This window comes from Euwallacea similis, chromosome 23 (assembly GCF_039881205.1).
Source record: "Euwallacea similis isolate ESF13 chromosome 23, ESF131.1, whole genome shotgun sequence".
NCBI classification, from domain to species: domain Eukaryota; kingdom Metazoa; phylum Arthropoda; class Insecta; order Coleoptera; family Curculionidae; genus Euwallacea; species Euwallacea similis.
The window spans coordinates 1,100,695-1,123,445 of record NC_089631.1 but is presented as its reverse complement, the minus strand read 5'-3'; the positions used below and the strand labels follow the sequence as shown (position 1 = coordinate 1,123,445).

The 22,751-nt window shown below is 34.3% G+C and overlaps 2 protein-coding genes across 2 annotated transcripts in view; one reads left to right on the top strand and one right to left on the bottom strand.

The window, feature by feature from the left end:
- Positions 1 to 91: 91 nt before the first annotated feature.
- Positions 92 to 1,064, bottom strand: LOC136416555 (mitochondrial import inner membrane translocase subunit Tim13). The gene is made up of 3 exons (XM_066401783.1): positions 864 to 1,064; positions 731 to 799; positions 92 to 373 (listed from the first exon to the last, which is right to left on the bottom strand). Exons 1-3 carry the CDS (start codon positions 960 to 962, stop codon positions 278 to 280), a joined length of 264 nt encoding a protein of 87 aa, XP_066257880.1. The 5' UTR covers positions 963 to 1,064; the 3' UTR covers positions 92 to 277.
- Positions 1,065 to 7,699: 6,635 nt separating this feature from the next.
- Positions 7,700 to 22,751, top strand: part of LOC136416430 (G-protein coupled receptor dmsr-1-like) — a 77,026-nt gene continuing 61,974 nt past the window's right edge. The window contains exon 1 of the mRNA XM_066401593.1: positions 7,700 to 7,929. The gene's annotated coding sequence lies outside the window, so the exon portion shown is untranslated. The remainder of the gene's footprint in view (positions 7,930 to 22,751) is intronic.

Genomic DNA, 22,751 nt, shown 5'->3' with positions numbered 1-22,751 from the left:
TATAGTTACACAATAAAGTTATTGTATAACTTTTTTGTATTCTTGTTGTTTTATTAGCATTTCAGAGGGGAATTTAATAAGCTTGTGATGATTTGTTTAACAACAGGTAAAATTTATTACCTACTGGGTATATTATACTACAAGAATGCAAAGATGGCATGAAAAATAATGGCAGTATTCAACCATCAGCAAGTGGTAAGAAATGCCCCTATACAATATAATTATTAAATATCACTAACTAGACTAAAACAAATTTATTCATTAAAAAAAATTACTGTTACAAGTTTCTTTCCCTTTGTATTCGCATGCCATAGGCCTTTGAAACGAGATTCCATGAGTCCATATATCTGTCCATGCACATTGCTACACATTTCTGAAACAAGTAATTTTGCAAATTAATCAGAAGCACTGTGTAATTTGCTTCCTCAATTCTCCACTTTTGTTGGCTGTAAGTATGAATCTTACATATAATAGTTAACTATGGCACAACTTGGTTAATTAGACAGTATGGTAACCTCAATGATATGTTATGTATAAATTGCGTCAAGCATATGAACATATTTAACTTATTAATAATATGCTAATGACATGTTATTTAAATAAAATAACTCAGAGTTTAACCCTTAAAACAGTTATTTAATACAAAAAATAAACTCAATATTAAACGTAAATGTAAAACAAATTTCTAAACTTGAGGGGTAACTATGAGACCAACCTAAAGTAACTTTACCTGTTCTGAGCTGTCCAACGATGTTCCAGGCTTTGATATACATTTCTTAAAACACTTTTCAGTCATTTTCTGCGAAAAAACCGAGTCAAAATGGTTCGTTTCTTACTGGATTTGGAGTGGAAAGTAAACTTACTGTGAGGAGTTCCTGTGCATTGGCCACCGCTATTTGTTGCTTAACTTGGTCCATAAGCTCGTCCTTTTGAGCGGACGACAAAGTAGACACGCTATCCATAGTTTATGTGAATTATTCTACAAATTATTGTGAAAAATTCGGTATTTTTCGGTCCAAATGGTTTTGAACCGTGATTTCTAAAGTTGAGGTTAGTTAGGTGGTAGAATTTAGAGGTTACGTTTGGTCGTGGCCGGCGGTGTTGCGAGACAACGTATAAGAAAAAACATTTCGACATCGTCATATATTCGATTCCGTCGTCATACTGATGAAACTGTGATTGATTAATTATTACGGACCAGCTACAGAGTGATCGTTTAAATTTTATGTCTAATAAGCTGCGGAATTTGTTGAAGAAAAGAACGTACGTCGATTATCGTTTGTGTATATTTGGTTACCTAAATAAACTACATAATTCGCTACTTTTCCATGTCGAAACGCTTCTTCCGAAGACATTTAGCCAATCATTATTTATTATTTTGATTATTTACCATTCAGCCTCTGTATTTTTTCGTTTTCCTTTCTCTGTTATTTTATTAATTTTATCCGTTTTCTAAAAAGTTAGTCTTTTTTAAAACTACAGTATCGTTTGTTTAAATTCGGTCTCCTGTGCCTACCACAAAATGGTGTTCACGGACGAGCAGAAAACATTTATGATTGAAGCCTATTTTCGTAATGGACGTCAAATTAATGGAGAATGGGTTTATGAAGTTCATCCTGTTTTCGAGAATTTCGTGAAAAATTTCCTGAAGTTCTAACAGATGAACTGAACTTCGCAAATACACTGAAGTATGTTGTAAATTTATTTCGTGAAACCGGCAGCATTCAGAGAAAGTCAGGCAGCGGAAGACCAAAAAAACGAACTCCGGACACTAGAAAATGTAAGACAGATAATACATGAAAACTAGAATACCTCCTTGAGGAGATTGTCACAGCAGATCAACTTACAATATCTGTCACAGAATTCTCAAAAAGAACCTAAATTTGTTTCTCTACAAAATACAAGTGTTCCAAGAAGTTCAGCCTTTAGATTATGAAACGAGGATAACTTATTGCATCTGGTTTAATGAAACAATAAATAACAAACTTCTGGATCTATCATTCTTTAGTGATGAAGCCTGGTTTCATTTGTCGGGATATGTGAACTCTCAAAATATGGAAATGTGGAGTGCAAATAATCCTCACATATTTCAAGAATCTCAATTACATCCGCAAAAAATTGGAGTTTGGGTTGCTGTCTCCCAAAGACATTTAATTGTATGAATTTTCTTCAATGAGAGTATTATAGCAGTGTTATTAAAACACATTGGACAAGTTCATTAATCAACTACACTCTAATGAATTACAACAAGCTTATTTCCAACATGATGCAGCAACAACTTATACAGCTCATACAATCTTAGATTATCTTAGAGAATATTATGTTAATTGTTTGATAAGTTTACATACAGAGCAAATCTACCCACCTTGGTTCCCAGACCTTACTTCACTGGTTTACTTCTTATTCCCAACTTTAAAAAATAACGTTTTTAGACAACCAGTACGCACAGTCGAAGACCTTAAGGAACGAATTAGAGCAAAATGTGCAAATATCACCCCAGAAGTTCTCAACAATGTCTTCAAGAGTATGAAGCTTCGGGTAAATTTGTGCATTGAAGTGAATAGACAACATTTTCAACAATTATTGTAAATTTTTCAAACAATTAGACTTATGTTGTTAAAAAATAGTCTTAATGTTTAATTGAAATATTGAAAATTAAAAGTAAATAAAGCAACATAACCTTATTTGGCTCTTTTATCAAAAATTAATTTTAACGTAATTTTGCGACATATGATCAAGCTACGACCTACTTTTTATCTTCTATTTCTCTTGTGTAAAATTCCACAATTGGCTAGATATAAAATTTAAATGATCACTCGGTACTATCTGCAATTTTTTTTCTTCCTAAAGTTTAAATTCACATTAATTTCAAGACTTCCTGTTTTTTTTGAACTTGTGTTAATTTCCTGTAAAATTTCATAAATATTAAAATCTGGCAACATCGATTGTATCTTAAGAGATCATACAGTGACGTCTGTGTCAATGTCAAAGCTTATTATTTTAACTGAAAAAGTTCAATTTTTTTCTATTTTATTTGATGATTCGTGATTTCAGTATAATTCAATGTTTTAGAGAATTACAAACAGAACTACTCGAGGCAGAGATAGAAAAATGTATAATTTACAATTATTGTATAGTGTAGAACAAGGACACCTGAGAATCTTTAGTTGAGGGAGTAATGCTCCAAAAATATGTAATACAAAAAAAGAAAATGCTGTAATGTTTTTGAAATTATAGGTATATTAGCTATAATCATAAAAGCAGTATGAATATTATTTACGTTGGTAAAAATTACTATGTTGGTATAGAATTCCTAGCCATAGCACCAAAGGATATCCTTCAAGTCATCGATAGATCAAAGAATTACATTATGATTCATTAATAGCCATAGCTATAATGTGCGCGAAAGATAACTGTTGAATTTCAAATTTGTCTTTATTTAGCTTAAAAATTTAATAGCTAAAGTGAAGATTTTCTCCATTTATGTTGGGATAGCTTTGTTATTTGCATTATTTAATCAGGTAAAAAGTTTTTCTATGTTAATTAAAGTGAATGTTATAGGTGCTTTATTCTTAAGAAAATTTCCCTAAATGTGTTTCACAGGCAAAACCAGCATCTTATCTATATTGGGTACGCATATGTCTTACCAATTCTACGATCAAATGCAATAGAATTCTGGTTGCTCAGCAAAAGGTGCTGACTTTAGCTCGTTGTTTGTTTGGCTAAGAATGTCATATACTGTTAGGGCGTGGTTTTGGGATGTCTAATTAGCACATTCTTGCTTCATATCAAAATTTAAGGTTTTGTCTATTTTAGACCCAGTGATGCTTGTTTATACTTTGGCTATTCCACACAACACTGCAGTGAGACCACCCTGGTTGACTATGGATTAAGAATGAATTCATCCTCCTTTAGGTTCCATGAGAAATTTGATAAATTTAATACCTGAATAAATGATTTAGCAATAATTCATCTTCCAGTTGTAGCCAGGAAAATTAGTAACCAAAACTGAGGTTGTCAAAATTTACAATATTAATCATTTGACAGTTATAACAACCGCATCGTTTTCACAAACATTGTTTCTGCTAATTATTCAGTTCATGACGTTTCTATTTTGATAAAAGATAAGGGATTTTGTAAGGGACATCGGTAACAAGATTTTTACAGCAACCAACATGGGTGTGTTGAGGTGGTGAATTTGCAGTGGAAATTTTATATCTACGATTTTAGTGGATTTCCATTGGAGTTTGATGGAATGGTATTTGTAATCACCACAAGGTACAGCCTTCTGAAACTCAGGATTATTAAGTTCATGGTTCTTCCCTATTATGACTCCTGGATTTACAGCAAAGCTGCAAGAGTGTTTGTTGGTAATTGTGTATTATTTGAAAGTGATGCTGATAGTTCAGATATCATAAATTTAAAAACGTTATTTTTTTTTTTTTACTTTTGTATGTTCAACCAGGGTTGTGAGGCGCTGAAATTTATTTTTGTATAGTTGAGAAACGAATTAATTTAATCCCTTTAACTCATATCTTTACGTTATTTTACAATTTATATGCCCATTTATGCCACGTTTTGACCTTGTCCTAGTCCATTTAGCAAAACCAAATGGAGCGGAAGTAGGAAAGTATACCATTTCCACAAATTAAAGATATCTTATTATAGTCTTAAAGTCTTACTTTTTCCTCCATATCCCTTTCCATGATTAACGCATGAGATACACCATATCGTTCTTGTTATTGGGTTAATAGGTCTTAGTGGAAAATAGAGGTCAGTTAATAGAAATTACCATATTAATGTCGGGTGAGGATAAATTTTTTCTGTTGGCTTATGTATGCCGTTAAAGTCAAGGGTTATCCTGTGAGTGACTCCTTAAGGAATACCTAGTATTCTGTTAAGGTTGACGCTTAAGCAAAAAAAATCTTAATCTTAGAGCTGAAAGGGGCTTTTCCCAGGTAGCAATAAGCTGAGGATAATATCACCTCATTTATTGGCCATTTTAAAAGTTAATTTAAATTTGTGTTAAATTTTCTATGGGCGCTATAAGACATTTCCAGTACACGCTTTAGTGGTTTTAATTTGGAGTCTTGGGGGCTTACCTCCTGCCTGCGGCTGGGAATGTAAACGTTTCTTTTGGGGAATAATCCCTATCATAAAAAGGTTGTATTAATACGCTGTTTTTAACCTCAATAATTATTCAGAAATTGCTACACATATCGCATAGGAATATATAAAAGGGAAAATGGTCTGGACGGGTTAATAATCATGATCTTCGAACGTCTGCTTTACAGCATCGTCAGAAAATTCAATTTGTTATTTACGCTACTCTCCTGGTCAGCTACTGTACTTTTTATTTTCAATTGGGAGATTGCAACTGGACAGAGCTGGCCATAGTAAGTCAAGCGTCCTGTGCGAAATTTTTAATCATCGTCCCCCCTACCTCCAAGAAAAGCCGCCGCTTTACCTGGTCCACCGTCCTAATCTGAACTAACCCGAACTAACCTCATGCCCTCATAAAGCCAATATGACATAACATAATTTTCAGCGAGGCCCGGGGATTTTTAATGTGACGCTCATACGAATATTCAATTGTTTTCGACCATTATGGCGGTTCAAAGCCACCTTGGGCAAAAATGCCAAAAAAAGAATTCACATTCAATTCGGATATTGCTGGTTGGCCATTGTTTTTAGTTCGGCCCTGAGATGTTTGATATGATTCATAATTGTTTTATGACGTCATGGCGTTCCGCGATCACTTTCGGCAAAAATGCTGAAATAGTCAAGAATTTGTTAAATACATATGACTGTTTAGGTACGGGAACATATTACATTGTTTTAAAGGAAATTTAATTGTCTTTCAGCAGTTTTGCTGCTGTGCAAGCTGCCCCATTTACACAAATGTACTTTAGGCAGGTTTGTTGTATAATCATAACGGCATTAATTTTGAGCCACCACGGACAAAGTAGATTCACTTTTGCCATACGGGGCAAACTCTTGAACCTTTCCGAAACAATTCCCGAAATCTTTGCTTCTTGTTAGTTCGAATCGCGTTGCCACAAGTTTCATCAGAACTTAATTTTGAAGCAAAAAATAATAACACCAATTAATATTTCAGAAAATTGTCCGAAGTAGGAACAGGAATTATTGTACGGAGTTGATCAAAAGGAAATAGGTAATTTAAAAATGAAATAATATAGGGGGTGTCTCATTTAATATATCGGAGTTATCACTGTTCTTTTTTTTTATAGATATTTATAGACTTAACCGTACCGTATACAGTGTGTTCATTTAAAAGCTTACCATCTCAAAAAGTTGAGAGTGAAAAGAGATACTGAAATGCGGTTTGTGGGCAACTCAAAGGTTGTAATAGGGAACATTTCTTGCAGCAGCAGTGTTAATGCTACGCACACCCCTTCACCCCCAGCCACCCCAACTTCAGAATCTAAAATTACAGTTTACTTCGATATGTACCTCATATTAAAGGGCATTCAAAATGCATTATTTTCTAAAATTGATAAAGTTGTTTGAGAAAAAAGATGATTCAAAATGCAATATTAAAATAAATTAAAAATGGAAATGCGCACCTGATAAAAAATTCCGGATCTGTATGGTTCCTACAGGCTAAGGTTTTCAAAACGTTGTAATCGTTGCAAAATAAAATTCAACATCACATATAGGCAACACAGAATATATAAAAAAATATCGTATTTGACCAGGCGTCGCAGTTAATGCCTAAAAGGGTCGCGCGTATTAATTCGGTTTCCGTAATACGGTCATGAAATGATTTTACGTAAATATCCAGTTCGCGAAGTGAAAGGGTTAACACACGGCATGAAACTGCGGTTTGTTTAGAAAATTAAGGACTTTTCAAAAATGTAAATAAAAGATCGGTTCGTATTAAAAAAAATTAAATTAATGATGGTTCCGAAAATCCGAAACGCTGCATCAAAAATCCGATGACAGTGTCAGGTAGAGAACGAAAAGTGTCAAAGAAGAAGTGACAATTATTTTCAATCAATTTTTGAATAAAAAAAGAGAAAACCATTTAAGACAATATTGGTTTTTCTCGATTATTTCCGGAACCAATAAGAATACCTGAATTTTAAAGCACGGTTTTACTCGGCAAAAAATGCGCAAGTGACTTTCTATCTCTTACAGCTTTTCAGATCTCACTGATGAGCAACGAATTTGAACAACCCTGAAGTCTATATAGGAAGTCATTCCTACGTCATACGGTCGCATGGGATGTGCGTAGGTGCGCACATATTCGTGGTAAGAATATTGAAGTGAATGTGCAGGCGCTTTTATGCCTTATCGTCACGATGAGGTAAAATAAATTTTCATAGATTATTTTCATAAGATCAAGTGTTTGGTATGTTATGACTCGCCAAACCTCATTTGCTGCTTTTGTTGCCTATATTGCGTTCCCACGACTCATAAAAACCATATTCAAAACTGTTACTTGAAATCTCCAACTCGCGGTGGTAAATTACCTCCCAAGTAACTGCCAGTTATAGATATTATTTGTTCTCAGTCATCAACCAAATGACTGGACCTGGAACAGGTAAAATACTAAATTGGATTTTTTTTTCTCACCAACCTGCTGGAATATTATCCATAACGGCCATGCGTAAAACTTTAGGGAAAATGTTGCGAAACATGCGGTCGCTGTTCCAGGTTCAATCGCGCAATTTCAACGACAAACGCGGGAAGTGTGGTGCTTCACACTCAGAAACTGACGCTAAACACGCGATTTCAAGTTTATGAATGGAATGGTAAATGTTTTTGTTAAGTGATTAATTTTTTAATTGAAAACTTAAAGAGAAATTAGCAAATGCGAATGCAGTTGGAGGGCTGCGTGGTGTTGAGAGCGGAGAAATTTCTCTGGATGTGTCGAAGCGTTCAGTGTTTCCAAACTTTTGATAGGTAAGTAGACTTTTAAGGTCCTCAAACGTAAGAATTACGCGACAGTGTACTTTGTTTACTTATGATTTAAATTATCTTGATGCTACATGAGCTGTGCGTCTGTAGGACTAGTGAAGGTTGAAGTACGATGGTTTACTTGAAAATTAGCAATTAAAACTAAAAAGCAATAAACATCTTCTACGCATTGGCCGAATCTAATTAAACAATCACCCTAAATGTTGTTAGACTGTCGTCGGTTTCGCTGTCATTAATTGTTTATAATCGATTTACAATGAACTATTTTGACGTATATTTAATCAAAAAGGGCCCTTACGCATGTCTATCGATCTATAATAGTGCAGGAAAACAATACCACAGAGTAATCCATCAATCTCTCAAATAACACATCAGATTAATGTATTGACTATAAATTCCTCAAATTAAATAGAAACAAATTTATTTGTCTGATAAACCTCGAAATTGATAATAGGGCCAAATTATTAATGCCTTGTTAGCTTTAACATCAAGCTAGTTGTGATAGATATTTAATTAAGGACTCGACCAATACCGAATATTTCAAATGTGGAAATTGGACGCAGTTAAAGTTAACAACATATTAATAACTTGGTTCTTAAGCCACTTATTAGAACTAATCTATAAAATATTGCCTTCGTCACTGATCTATCAGACTAATAGATATTGAGGCGTAGTATAACTTCTATGCCGCGGTACAAGAGCTATTTCAGGCCCACTTATGAAGAATCTAATCTAAACCATTTTTTGTATCACCCATTCAATAACCTTGCATAAAAATGCCTGTCTAGATAAATATTTAATTAACACATCCAATACGGTTCCAACATGGAGAAATACTCAATAACAGACACCGGAAATATACATGACGCGTTGAAGAGCCATGGTAGACACTCTCTAACTGACCTAACTCGGCCTGGGGTCAATGATTCAAATTTTGTCCAATATGACCTACCTTGCGCAATTGGAATTTACATCTCTTTTATATTACCTGAAGTGACCAGGATAAACGCGTCAAAAGGTTTTTTAAAATCTGACTTGAGGAATCGGGGCTGACTTGAATTAAACTAAATTAAACTTATTTAACATGAGAATTCGGTATCCTCAAGTTAATAAAATGGATGTAAAACTTTAACGAGGAAATTGACTTTGCCAATCCAAAGAAATATATCATCTTGCAGATATGTGATCCTCAGAAAGCTAAATATTTAACGATTAATTCAAATCTAGTTTTACTGTGTGGGTACTTCTTAAACACAGGATTCTCGAAACTGCCCTTTTCCTCCGAGAGGAATTTCTAAATTTTGAATAGGAAACGGTAGGATATTCTCCTTCATAAAAAGGGCAGAGCCAGAGGGACGAGTTTACGGAGAGAAAGAGGGCCCATGTGGAGCGAAAAAGCATTGATTGGGGAACGAAAGGGGTCTGCAATAGGGGAAACCAAGACTTTCCGTCTGTTACACCTAATATTAAGTTATAACCGTAAATTTTGATTAGGCACAAAAATACATTTCTATGTACTAATTTAACGGCATTATTTTCAGCACCACCAATTTCACGACCGAATAAATCAAACTGATTCACGTAGATAGCTACATTGTTACTCATTCCAAATCCGCAAATAAGATTCTGTTCTCCATATCATAAATTGTTTATTTCGAAACTGCGGAAAGGAAGTCGGCTTTCCAATTTATGTGTTCTGGAATCACACATATTCTTTTATGCGAATTGAATTGGTCTATTTTTATATGCCCTCACTGAATTTGAAGACGGATGTACCGTTGATGGGATACCTAAAACGGTATCGCGTTTTATTATTATGGGTAAAAAGTTGGGTTTAAAACGTATTTTAGTCGAAAATCAAACGTATAAAACCGCCCGCTGATATAGAAATTTTGTGAGAGACAAGTTTCCACAAAACCCTGGAAGCGTACAAAATTAATTAAATCTTCCAAATTTCGTTGCATTAGGAGAAAACTTCACGTCCAAGTGGCTGTTCGGTGGCTTTGAAGTGTAACCGCAAATTGTGAGTTCTCTTGTCCTTCAGAGCCATGTTGGAGAGACTTTTCCAGAAATAATTAAGAATTTTTAATTCTGGAAAATTTTCCTCACGCTACGTATTATTTGTTGTATTATTTTCCCCGGAATATGCCTGAGCTTCTCTTACCGAAAATGGCCATCAATCCACTGCACTGGCTTTTCCTCCTGACTTCTATTTGAGGTTGCACAAACTCATCTTGTTTATGTATAGGATCAGTTTCAATATTCTTTCAAAGTTGAACAGTGTTGAGTGTTTCGCCCAAGGCAAAACCTTGTTTCAGTTCATCGTCGCCTCAAGTTCATTTTGCATGGCTGGAACCAGTTTCGTTCCCTCAAAATTCTAGTGTACACACTCTATAAAATCAGAGAAACTCATTTGCTCTCTTTAGCCAACCCGTAGAGTCTAAAGTTTATCAGTAAGATGCTTTGACTGGGAAGGACAAATTTGCTTGAAAAGCGGCTTATTGGTGTTATCGCTGCTAGAATTTATGGAGTTATCCTCTTTTTGTATCCGCGGACATTATTCAAATTTCACCGGCCATTGCATGTAAGTCTATAATATTTTTCAGTCATTAATGCTACGTAAGCAGTTTATGAAACACGCATCTGCAGTCGGCAATTTTTATGTACACTAAGGCTTTATCGGATATTGAAAAATATGACGGTAAGTGTAATATCATAGTGAAATATGGCGCTACTTTCAGCACGGTGAAGTGATTGATGAAAGGCCAAAAGAATGTGAAATATCTTTTCGAGTAATAGGAACCACGAGGCAAATTTAACACAATAAATCATCTAAGGCGATTAGTAGCGATGTGGATTTAAGAGGTTTGAAAAACCGTCGATTCGTTGCAGGAAGGCTTTAAGTAGAATTTAATCCAGAGAACTCCACGCGTATAGCTATATCCAGTTTAATAAAATTGAGATGCCTTTGTCTATAGAATCTCCTGATAAAAATTATATCACGGGGCTGAAATTTTAATGGTTAAGTCTAGGCAAACTGAGAGAATTTATTATCTCTTCAGCTCAATTCTACTTTAATGTCACTTCGTGTTGTGGCACTTTAGCTTTTCTTCCCTCAGCATCCTCTTTCATCCCTATAACTTTATAGCGAAGTTACACAAGGTTCAACCAACTCAAATGGGCGCTATCGTGTATACGAGCAAAACAAATTTCACATGTATCCATTTGTCGCGACGGGTGGAATTCGTCGGAATATGCTGAAAGAATTGAATCTGATTGCTGGAAAATTCACGCAAACGTGGCAGGAAGGACTCTTGTGACTAATCCTACTTTATCTGTTCCATGAAGCATGATAAATTCGCCAGAAGTTAATGGCTCTTCTTCGGTGGTCTTGATTTGAGGAATTTTTCTGAATATCTGTGTCCATCCATTCTAGCAGAAGATAAGGCAAACAGCTAGTGCAAAGGATTATCCAGCGGCCCCACTTTATAAGATTAACGTTGATTTTATTAGATGGCCAACCTTGCTTTCGAAGACACGTAATATGTATATGTACTTTCTTTCGCCCTTTCAGGACCTTTTAGCTCCTATCCGCATTATTCTTTCTTATCTCGAAGGATACAGTGGAAAATATCGCTTTTTTTGCCATTTGCTTTGGCAAAGGAATTTTCGCACTTTGTTTTATCATAATCCGCGGGGGGAAAACTCTATTATTAATTCATCGAAGCTCAAACCTTTGAGATCAATGACCTTTCTCAGCAAGTTTTCTTTCTTTTTGAGTTATGTTATTTGTGCATATTTACCTCGAAATGCCCCAAAAACAATATTCACACGATTCATTTACAAAAACAAAACAGTCATGCCTAAAACTACAATAATAAAACGCCTAAGTGCGTATACGTATTCTTTAAAAACCCATTTTCCTAGAGAATAACAAATTTTTCAGTTGTTGCAGAAACAAGTGCTTGTTAAAATCCTGATGATGCTTCTACTCATACTGTGAAAAATAAATGAATTTAAGTGAAAATTGCCTGCAGGTAGAAGAGTGAAATGAAAATAATTCTAAATGGTTTTCGACAAGGAAAATTTTGCGCAGAAATAAATTTAAATTAATGTAGAGTAATTGAGATGTTGTTTTTGTCGCAATTAGGTCTGAAATTATGCGTTACTTTATTTTTGCTTTGAAATTATGATTTAAATAGGTAAGAAGATGTGTTTAGGTGGTGAAAGGAATTAATGCTGTTCTCTATAAAAAAGTAATAATTAAGAGTAATGTAAAAAAGTCAGAAGATCCGAAAAATGTGCGAAAAGATGAAAGGAATGGAGGAAGTTTAGAGAATTCAATGAGAAACTAACACATCATGTAAAAATTCCTTTACGTTTTATTGTTTTCTGGAAAAATGAACACAAATGAAACCTTTTTTTACCTAAAGTGCCATGACATAGTCAAAATAATTCCATTTTTATTTATTTTCGAGTTCTGTGTGGTAAAATTTTATGGACACCATCATGAGATTAGGTCGCAGTAGGATTTGGAAAGCTTTCTCCTCACTGGGCATAACAAAAGATACTCACTGCTTGAAGTAAGTGTCAAAGTTAATTTGCAAGTGAAATTTCCGTGTTAAATCGTTGTATTGGAACAGCAGCAAATTATTCAAACGAAGACAAAGTGGACATCATGAAACTCTATTTCAAATTAAATAAATAGAAACTCAACTGCAGCAGCCGCAGCGTACGCCCAGCCGTTTTCCTAGCGGGATCAAGCACATGAAATACGGTTTAGAGCGAACTTGCTGAATTATGGATTGTTCATATAGAACCAATTATTTATTTACAATTTACAACAATCCATCCACTTAGAGATAGAGCGACTTTGCATAGAAATTTCACTTGCAGATTAGTTTTGCTAGCTAAAGTAGTCTTTTGTTTTGCATGATGGCGACGAAACCTTCTAAAGTCTACTTTGGAAAAATTCAAAAAGCTTCATTTTACGCTTTAAGAACGAGATAAAGGTGTCACAAGTACATCGTTAAAAAGGTTTTTTAAATACTCTGTGAAAAGGCAAAAATTCAAAATGAGGTTCATAAGAACATCCAAAGTTACCATTCAGAACGCGGAAATAAATGACGATAGAATTATTTTTGATATGTCGTGGCACTTTAACTAAAAAGTGCTCTAATAAGCTTTTAGCTTCAAATTCGCCTTGACTTCATTTATAAACTCATACACCTGTGATATATGGGATAAAAAGTTTTGTAATATTAACTTTGAACAGTCGCTTCAAACAATGGACATAGGCCTATACCGACAATGTAAATTTGTCAACTGTGTTCGAAAATTTAAAATTCCTAACTGGTTTCACAATGTTTAAGAAAAATTTAATTATTATAAAAGGAATTTATTTGTTACGACTTGGACTTCTTTTTTTCTTTAATCTGGACACCTCAATTATTGTTTAATCAGTATCATTAAAATATTCGTCACTAGTAAAAGGTTCAAAAAAGGTGCTCGCCAAATCTTCAATAGACAGAAATAATTAAAATTCAAATATGTATATGTATGATTACGTGTCGCTTATCGATCATCCTTTAGGGTACGACCTGTCAACTGTACCTTTATGTTTCGAAAGCGGATTTTAAAGTCTCTTGTATGTTTCGAAAGATATTTAGATGGTTTAGTCAACTGTTAGCGCGGCGACGTGCATATGTGCAAGATATTTCTAATATGAAATAAACTAATAATGTGGATAAACAAGTGTTTTTTGGTTTCAAAGAATTATGACATACCTCGCTAGTGCTGTTGACATGTAGTAAGTGAAAGTACGTGTTGTCACGCTAGCATTTAGTGAGTTAAAGTGAGTGTCACATAACTATCATTTAGTGAGTAAAAGTGGGTATCAGCAAAACCTTTTTCTGCTTTTTTGATCAAAGTGAAAATTGTGGTGCTCATGTCACTTTTACTCTATAGGGCAAAGACAAGAACGCAATGTTTCACTGTTTCAATTTTTCTAGAAAACACAAAGCAATGTTTAAACCAGGTATGAGTTTCTCATAAAATTTTCTCCATTTAATCAAAAACATTCCCCATTTAACTGCCTCTGTACCTCTTATAATAACTGAGATCCCCATATACGTAGAATCAATTTGAAACATACGGTATATTGCACAATATTCATTTGTTGCACTCATTCAATATTGTAAGTGCATACTTCAACGGTCTTAAAACAAATATTTTCATTTCATTTCCCGATTATATCTAGAATTTATTTTTTCAAAATTAACTTGTTTTACCAATGATTAGTGAACTGTATAATACATGAAGTCATCCAATATATCAAGTCAAGTTGGTGATGAAATGTCTATAGGCTGTTATTAAATTTCTGGAAACTTAGAAATGTTCTACGGCATGCTTCTGGGTATTGATTTGAAGGTTTGAATTTAGTCGATGCCCACAAGTTTCTTAAGCGAATATGTTGACTTATTAGAGCTCATTATAGGAAATGGAGGTCACAAATTTTCAAATTTGGTTGAATTTTGCCAGAAAGATGCTGCTATTGTAATGGCTGAGCTCCCATAAAGGGAGATTTAGATTTAATGGCCGGAAAATTGCCATCTAGTTTTGTCTCTATGCAAGATAAAAATGTTTAAATTTCCTCAAATTTTCAGTTAGACTTTAGTCTCTCAATAATGGCTTGCAATTATGCCCAGAACTCCTTTAGGAATTATCCAAGGATTGGGTTTCAAAAAAGGGTACAGACATGGACATTTAATGACTTTGTTCAGTATGTCAGTTTTGTCCCTTTGCGGGTTAAAATTTCTTATTTTTTTTGGAAATTTCAACTTAATTTAATCCCTCTATAATGACTTACAAATCAAGCGTAGAACTTCCTTAAAATTGACGGGTATAACGTTTACTTTGTCTCTGAAAAGGATACAGGTACGGGTATTTAATGATAATGTTATCAGTTTTATCCCTTTAGAGGTTAAAAATTTCTAAGTTTCTTTAAAATTTCCATTTAATTTTAGTCCCTTAATAATGACCTGCAAAACGTTCCCAAAACTTTCTTAAAATTGAAAGATGGAATTTCCATTTTGTACCAGAAGGGTGCAAACACAAGCATTTAATGACCAGAAAATTATCAGTGTCATCCCTTTGAGGTTCAAATTTCCTAAATTTCTTTGAACTTTCAGCTTGGATTTTAGTATCTTTTAAGATTAAAAGTGCCACGTTATTTCGTGGCAAAAAAGCAATATAATCACTGAAATAACTAAAACTGTTGCATTTGAAAGTATCGCCATGCTCTCCAAAGGGGTGCGCCTCCTTGGCAATAATCCTGTTCCTCATCCTACACCAACAAAGGAATAATGAAAAAGCATTCTATTTCAGAGTTTCTGAATATTCAAAAAGGTTCTCTCAAAATTGGTTTCAATGTTGAAGTGCAAGTCTTGCATGGAATGTAGAATTTACGCTTTAGAGCAAGAGCTTACCACGAAGAAGTGGAATCTTATCTCGTTTAGGGAATCTATTTTGCTCCCAGGGTCAGGCACGTGCGCTATATTGTAAAGTTTGATTTACTCCCCAATACAACAAAGATTTTGTTTTGGTTCAAAGCAGATAAATGCGTGAAGTTGTACGCATTCCTGCACTCCCACTTCGCGGAGAACTGGGTTTCCATAAATCTAATTTTTAGTTTCAGATGACCTCCCATATAAGGATCTCTCTCAGCAATGAAACCCCACGAATTTTTTTTAGAATTTCAATATTGGGATATTATGAATTGGGAATGTATATAGCGCTTCTCTAGTCAGAAAACGCTGCTGGTTTTATTGGCAATAGTTTGTATTCACACCTCGCAAGCGAAGTTCTTTAGAAATAAACATGAATAATTTTCTCTGGGGAATTTATCTCAATCGGCTTTCGTGATTCAGCCTATTGTAGTTCTAAGTATTTAATCAAATTCCGACCTGTCCGAAGTGAGGACGAGTCTTCCATTTAAAGCAGGTCATCTGTTTCTAATGCAAAAATCGATTTTACGTAAAGCATCCTTCTAGCCAGATTGGGTTTTCAGATTCCGGAAGTCGGCAATCTGGAAAGTTAATTTTACGGTTATTGACATATTTTCCTTAGTTGCTTTTAAGCAAAACAAATAAAATTTAATCTGCGCGTTATAGTTTAATTTCCTGGTAAACTAAACAATAGTCCGCATATTAGCTTTTCAACAGCAAAACTTTTCTACTACGACGAAGAACAGCACTTTTCATCCCTGAATAATTCAAGTTCCGGGGAGTATTTACTCTGGAAGTATTGAAACTTCCTAAAGAACAGCCAATTTTTCTCTCAAATATTGACCGAAGTTGATCGTAACTTCGAAGGCTCATAAGCGCGAAAGAAAGATTAAAGTCGTGTTTCACACAGGGTGTCTGTTTTGTGGCAGGTGATGCAAACTCCACGTAGGAGTGTTTTTGAAGCCCGGAAAATCTATAAATAATTAGATTTACGGGTAATGTTCAAAACAATTGTGTGTCGGGCTAAAATTTGAATTGATGGCCATTAATATTAATGCCTCATCCGTCGTTCTACACCAATCTGGGTTTTGCTCCACGTATGTAAACAACTGGCTAAACTTTGGACATTGAATTTGCAATATGATTAATTTCCAAGGCTGCGAAATAAATAAATACGCAGGAATAGCTAAAGTAAACATTACCCCAAGCTATCTCCAATACGAAAAAATCACTTAGGATTTTGAACGTAACTGCGCTAGTAAACATTCCTTTTTTTGGAGCACGGGTAGATCCAAATGGCATTGTAATCAATTTGTAATCCACAAACAAAATGCATATCGTAAATGCTATAATTTAAGCCCGTGTGAAATGTACGAGTAAGTTCCAGGCCAAAGCAATTACCAACGCAAACCATCCAAACATCGATGTTGAGGAGATGTGTTTGTTTCCAAAACATACAAACTGGGAATTGAAATATAAAATGTAGCAATGAGACGTAGTGTTTATAATCCTTTTTTAAACAATTTGTTAACGAGATTAACGGGAATAATCAGCTTCAAGTTATACATAGTTCTTTCTACCACATTTCTTCCCTTCAGATGCAGCTTACATGACCACTTCGGATTTAAATGGATCAAGCCACTTTTGCTCGATTGCTTCTAACGCAACTTTTCAGTTAACTGAAAGTAGCAATAATTGTTCTTGCGAAATGCGTTTGCGGTCACTAAATGGCCCGTTGTTTCATTTGCCAAAGCTGAAGCATTAGCATTTCCTCGTACATCCATAAAATCCTTTCAAACGAATTTACGGAGCGGAAGAATAGACACGTGTACGCAATAAATTGATATGGCGTCAATCAAGTATAGGAAAAATTAATATCTTTATCTGTTGGGTTGGAACAAACGTGCGTCGTAACAAACAGTATTGTTTTCATGACATACATTGTCCTAGTTTGAGCGCTTTTTTAATAATTATTAGTTCAGGTAATGGCATAATCAAGGTTGAAGAGAGTGTTTTGATGTATTTTTAGACTTAATTAAATCGAATGTTTCAATTATTATTTTTTAGAATATCCAGGAACGCCAAGTTCGGAATGCTCTAATTTGGCTAACACCAATACTTCTGTGTATTGGGGGTTGTCTACCCATATGCTTCATATGAACAGTCCCAAATATGTATATTAAACCTGCGTAGTCATACTTATAGGTTTTTAAGGGTTTATTAAAGCATTTTATGGAGTTATAAAGAGTACTGCTTTGTGAGCGTTCTATATTTTGCGATCTAAGATATCCCAAGACCAACTAATTTCCTATTAATTCAGGGCAGAGATACTTACTGCAAATCTGCTCTTCTTGCAAAGCACAATCTCCTCTATAACAAGCAATGTAATAGGCTTGAGCTTGGCAAAATAGGCTTACAAAAGAAGCTTTAATAGCGCGTTGGTCTTAAGTGACTAAAGAACGTTTGGAATTTACCTTTTTTGAAGTTTCTGGGTAATTTTCAGGCAGAAATCGCCTGAAAGTTGTAATAATTCACTCTAGTTGTTACACGTCTTCGCACATACTTAAACAATTGAGCATCAAACAATTAAGGCCGTCAAATGATTTCACGCCATTGGCGCCTGGATTGACAGTTTATAGGTTAAAGTTAATTAATTATTTAGTGCAATTTAAATTTCAAATAATTTATTTTCGAATAATTTAAGGCAATAAGACTTATAAGTGGCATTGGGTCCGTTTTTGGTAAAACTAGTGGAAGTTGATGTAAGTGCAGGCTGATTCCTGAGGGGTCCCATTGTGATGTAAAGGAGTGGAGTCGTATGGAAGAAGCCGGCTTCGATCCTCAGGTAGATATCAATTTTTGTATTTGATTAGGAACACTTACAAGTTACAGAATCAATCGCATAATTTTAGATTTTGCTGAAGGTTGTAGTAGACTAGTAGCCATCATAAACAAAAAATACTGTAAGGGGCTTTTGAAAATGTTCGTTTGTGTAAAACTGCAAGAAAATGGCGTCTTTGCAAACATGATCGGAATATTCTTCATTAATTTTCTTGGGTTTCCGGAATTTTAATTCGTTTTAATATAGTCGAAAGGGATCTTGGCCGGTGGGTCCAAAAAGTTCACGAATTATAAGAATTAAAGCGGAAATGGAGGCAAAGTTAAAAGTTTATCATGAAAAAAACTGCATGATTCGCTAGTTAAGAGTACTTTTGATTATGTTTATACATGTCAATGGTCCTTCAAATGAAAATTTCTAAAACTACACCTGAAAGGCTTTTTGCCCTGAATAGAGTTTAAGTTGGTTGAGATATGCAGTTTACCACTTTGAAAATGTCGGAATTTTCCTTCTCGACCATTGCAAAAGATAAAAAGTGTTGTGTTCCAAGGATGTTTATGCACAATTTCTAGAAAATGACTTATCTACGAGACAAACCGAGCAATGAGCGCAATAAAGATGTTTTCCCTCAAACTTTAATTTAGAGGCGGATAACGACGTTGCCACGTTAACCTGGATTTCAAGTGTATTTCTGTAAAAGTTCTAACAAGGTCAAGTTTTTGGTGATTTATTTTACTTTTTAAATATCCGAAAGAGAATAGGATAAAATGATCTGATAAAAGCTCATAAGAAAATAGATATATTATCGCTATACTACTAACATCAGCTTATAAAATTTTTTTTAAAAATTACTGAAACAGTGTTAAACTGTCAATAACATCAATTTATTTTTGAGTAATTTGAGATAACGATAATCAATATCCACATTTTTGGCAGTCATTATCAGACACTTTGTAGTGAATGATCCTGAATAAGATTCACTTTATGACCTAAATTTGCATGAATCAGAGGACTGAGATTGCCCACATTGTTATTGCACATAAATTGTGTTCGTATCACAATAATGTAAACCTTTATAGCATTAAACCGATATATTTAAAAACGTCACTATGTAGCTTTTACGGGAGACAATTTTTCCAACTGTTCAACGTCCTTTGAAAGTAAAAGTCCCACCCATGAAAATATTGATAATTTACAATGCACTGGAGGTCATCATCCATCTTAAACGAGAACTCACACTATACATAGCTTGCCAAATGCAAATTAACCCAACATTTAAATTAGTATATTACGGTCATAAGAGAACTTCAAAATTATTGTTATTACTTATTCTGCCTTATCAGGGATGTTATTAACATCCTCAAGGTTCCACGCTATTTTAGATCGCTATAATTTACATGGAGTAATGAAATACGTCATGTTTTACTGCCACTTAAGACTGAACATATAATGGACGTGTAAATCAGCTGAGGTTTCCTTTTCGAATAGCGGATTTGCACTACGTAAGTAAATTCCCAAAAAAAGTGCGATTTATTTTTACAGTTGAATAACCTATAAATATTCCACACTTCCCTCGTAAAACTGCCTTAAATTTGGCTTCTATTTTATTAAATATCTGTTAAAAAATGGGAATCACATTTTTGTTACACTAACACAGCAGAGGCCACGTAAACATAAGGTTTGCATTATAAAATGGTTACACTCCTATGCATGTTGGCTTGTTTGTACACGTGCACTTAGTAAGTATTATTGGTGCAGTTTTAAGTAATAAATTCGTCAAACTTTTTGGCTAAAATTAATCACATCTCAAGGATATTGTGTCCATTCAGGAAACCCACGTTTTAATTCGATCCGGAATCACAGATTTTATATTACCTCGACTTACTTGACCAGCTCAGTGCATTGAGATTTGGCTCAATTAATCACAGTTAAGGCAAATACTGAAAGGCACCTATTATAAGACAAATAAAATAAAGTTTCTTAAACTTTCCGCAAATCGATAAAATTAAGTAATAATTTCCGAGGCCATGGGGAAGCGTTTTTAGAACTTTAAAACTGTAAAATCTAAATCAAGAAAACTGCAAATCAGTTTTGAGTTTAAATTCATTACGGAGGTGGATTGAAGTTGGACAATATTGTATTACCTTTATGGCTGTCTTTGTAAAATGCTTTAATGAAATGTCTTCATTGTTCTTCCTCTTCCATAGTTCATTAGTGTGATAAGTTCAAGGTGCAACAAAATGGTCAGTTTTTTACGTTTTTTAATGCAGTATTGTGTCTAACAATTATGTGTTTACAGTTGGACGATAAACCTGCCAAAAGTGTATTTTTTAAATAGAACACCTTGTATATTAGAAAATGCGCTGAAAGACGATTAAGTTTCCTTTAAAACGATGTATCACATTTGCATACTTAAACGGCAATATTTTGCAAATTCTTGACGAAGATAGCTCTGGAACACCATGTTGGTTGAAAGCAATTGAACATTCGTAGACGCGTTGCATTGAAGATCTCTGAGCCAAGTTGAAAGTGATCGTAGGGCTGTAATTTCCGAACTGAGTGTGAAAGTTCAGTGGCTCGTATTCAGGTTAGTGGGGTAGGTAATAAATTAAGACTTACGAAAAAAATTGTATAGCAAATATGTTATCTAACATTGTTATCCAACAATCTATCCTTTTTCATTTAATCTACTTGGAAAAATGCCAGTTAGGAAAATATTGTGTTCTAGTTATAAGAAACAAATAAGTGCTCTTCTTTTTATTTCAAAATCGTACATCCACCATTGTCAAGATTACCGTGTTTTTAAATTCTATTTGAGAATAACGCCTCACACACCAGTATGGATGGAATGTAGATAAGTTTTCATACTTTAAACGAAGATATTTCGGAAAACGTTGTAAATTTTATGTTATTTTTTGTGCCGAAAATGGAGATTTGAAAGAAATGGCTTTTCAAGGCACAATAGCGGTAACCACGGTCAATGTAGGGTCTATATCACTCGATTAAACTGAAAAATGGCACGTCCATAACTTTTTCCGAAAATTGTCAAGAGGGAAGGTGCCCATTTTCTGCCGCTTACGTATATTTTGGGTATTTTTTGTCATTCAAGGTTCATAGGTTTGCCATTCAAGGTTCATTTAAAAATTAAAAAATATCCGATCTTACTGTGTCTGTGTCAAACTGACAACACTGTAACCTTCTTTTGTAAACTTGATTTGATACTAATTAAATACGTGACGTCATTTATTAGTGATCTGTATCATGTAGGCAGTATTGTCAGACTTGCATAAAAGTACTGAAGGTATTGAGAAGCAAATTAATTTTTTCCTTAATTTTCACAGATATAGTGGCAATTTTTGTAATGAAAACCAGTAAACAAATTACAGCTATGGGGCGCACCTTGGTGTATTTAATTTTCTTTTGATTCCTCTATCGAACAGCAAAATGAAAAAAAAAACATGATTGAAACTCACTAGAAAATCTCATTTTGTATAACCTCTAAAGCTCATTAGCAAATACAAAAAAATATTCATTCATTGGCTACACAAATTATCGTTTTCTTTGAAATGTGTCTTCACTTCCCCAATGAATCAATTCAATTAACGTCTACCTATGTGGACAAAGACAATGAACTTGTTTTTCTACAAATTTTGATAAACTCATCATTCAGTAACTGAGCATCCGAAGGTATTTCAAAACAAGTCAATTAATAACCGTAAAAACTGAGCGGTAAAAAACGTGCCCGATAATAAACACGTCATCAGCCCAATATTCAATTTAATGCAAATTGCTTTACGATCCCTTGGATTACTATGTGTCTATGCCATAAAATCACTGGAAATGGCCTTTCTGGATCAACATAAGGATATTTTCAGTTTTCACATTTTCGAAAGATAGCTGCCGTTATACGTTTTTTGTTTCATGAAAGATAGTCTGTATCCTGATAATGTTGATTTAGACTAGATGTGTCGGCAGTTTGGGAAGCTCTAACAATAGCAGAATTTGAATAAATATCTAGCAGAGCTTGCATTTGCCGGTTGGATGAGTCTTTTTACATCAGTTTTTCCAAGGAAGCTGATGTATATATTTTCTGCAATTTGCAAGAACAGCAAACTAGACAATGGAATAATTCGAAAACAAGCCTAAAAGCCTTTAAAGAAAAGCTGTTTAGTGTTTCCAGTTGGAAGCTGATTTGCCTAATTATTACCCGATCTGTCGAAAGGGTTTATTTAGTGACTGAGACCGATCCCTTGTTTTGTGTAATGAAATAGGACGTTTGCTTGCAAATAAGCAACCGGCAATTTCCCAGTAAAATATGGACGTAGGAATTAAATGTTCATTTGAGAAATACCTTTGGCACACAGCGGAATTTACACCCAATGACTATTACCCCTGATTAAATACTATAAAGATGAATAGTACTATAGATTTATGCTTTTATTAGACAAACGACCCTTGCAGTT

Excerpts from the sequence above, each read along its gene's own strand:
- LOC136416555 (XM_066401783.1), bottom strand. The coding sequence starts at position 962 with ATGGATAGCGTGTCTACTTTGTCGTCCGCTCAAAAGGACGAGCTTATG. Across the intron at positions 800-863 it reads ATGCACAGGAACTCCTCACA|AAAATGACTGAAAAGTGTTT; the intron begins GTAAGTTTACTT and ends GTTTTTTCGCAG. Across the intron at positions 374-730 it reads CGTTGGACAGCTCAGAACAG|AAATGTGTAGCAATGTGCAT; the intron begins GTAAAGTTACTT and ends TACTTGTTTCAG.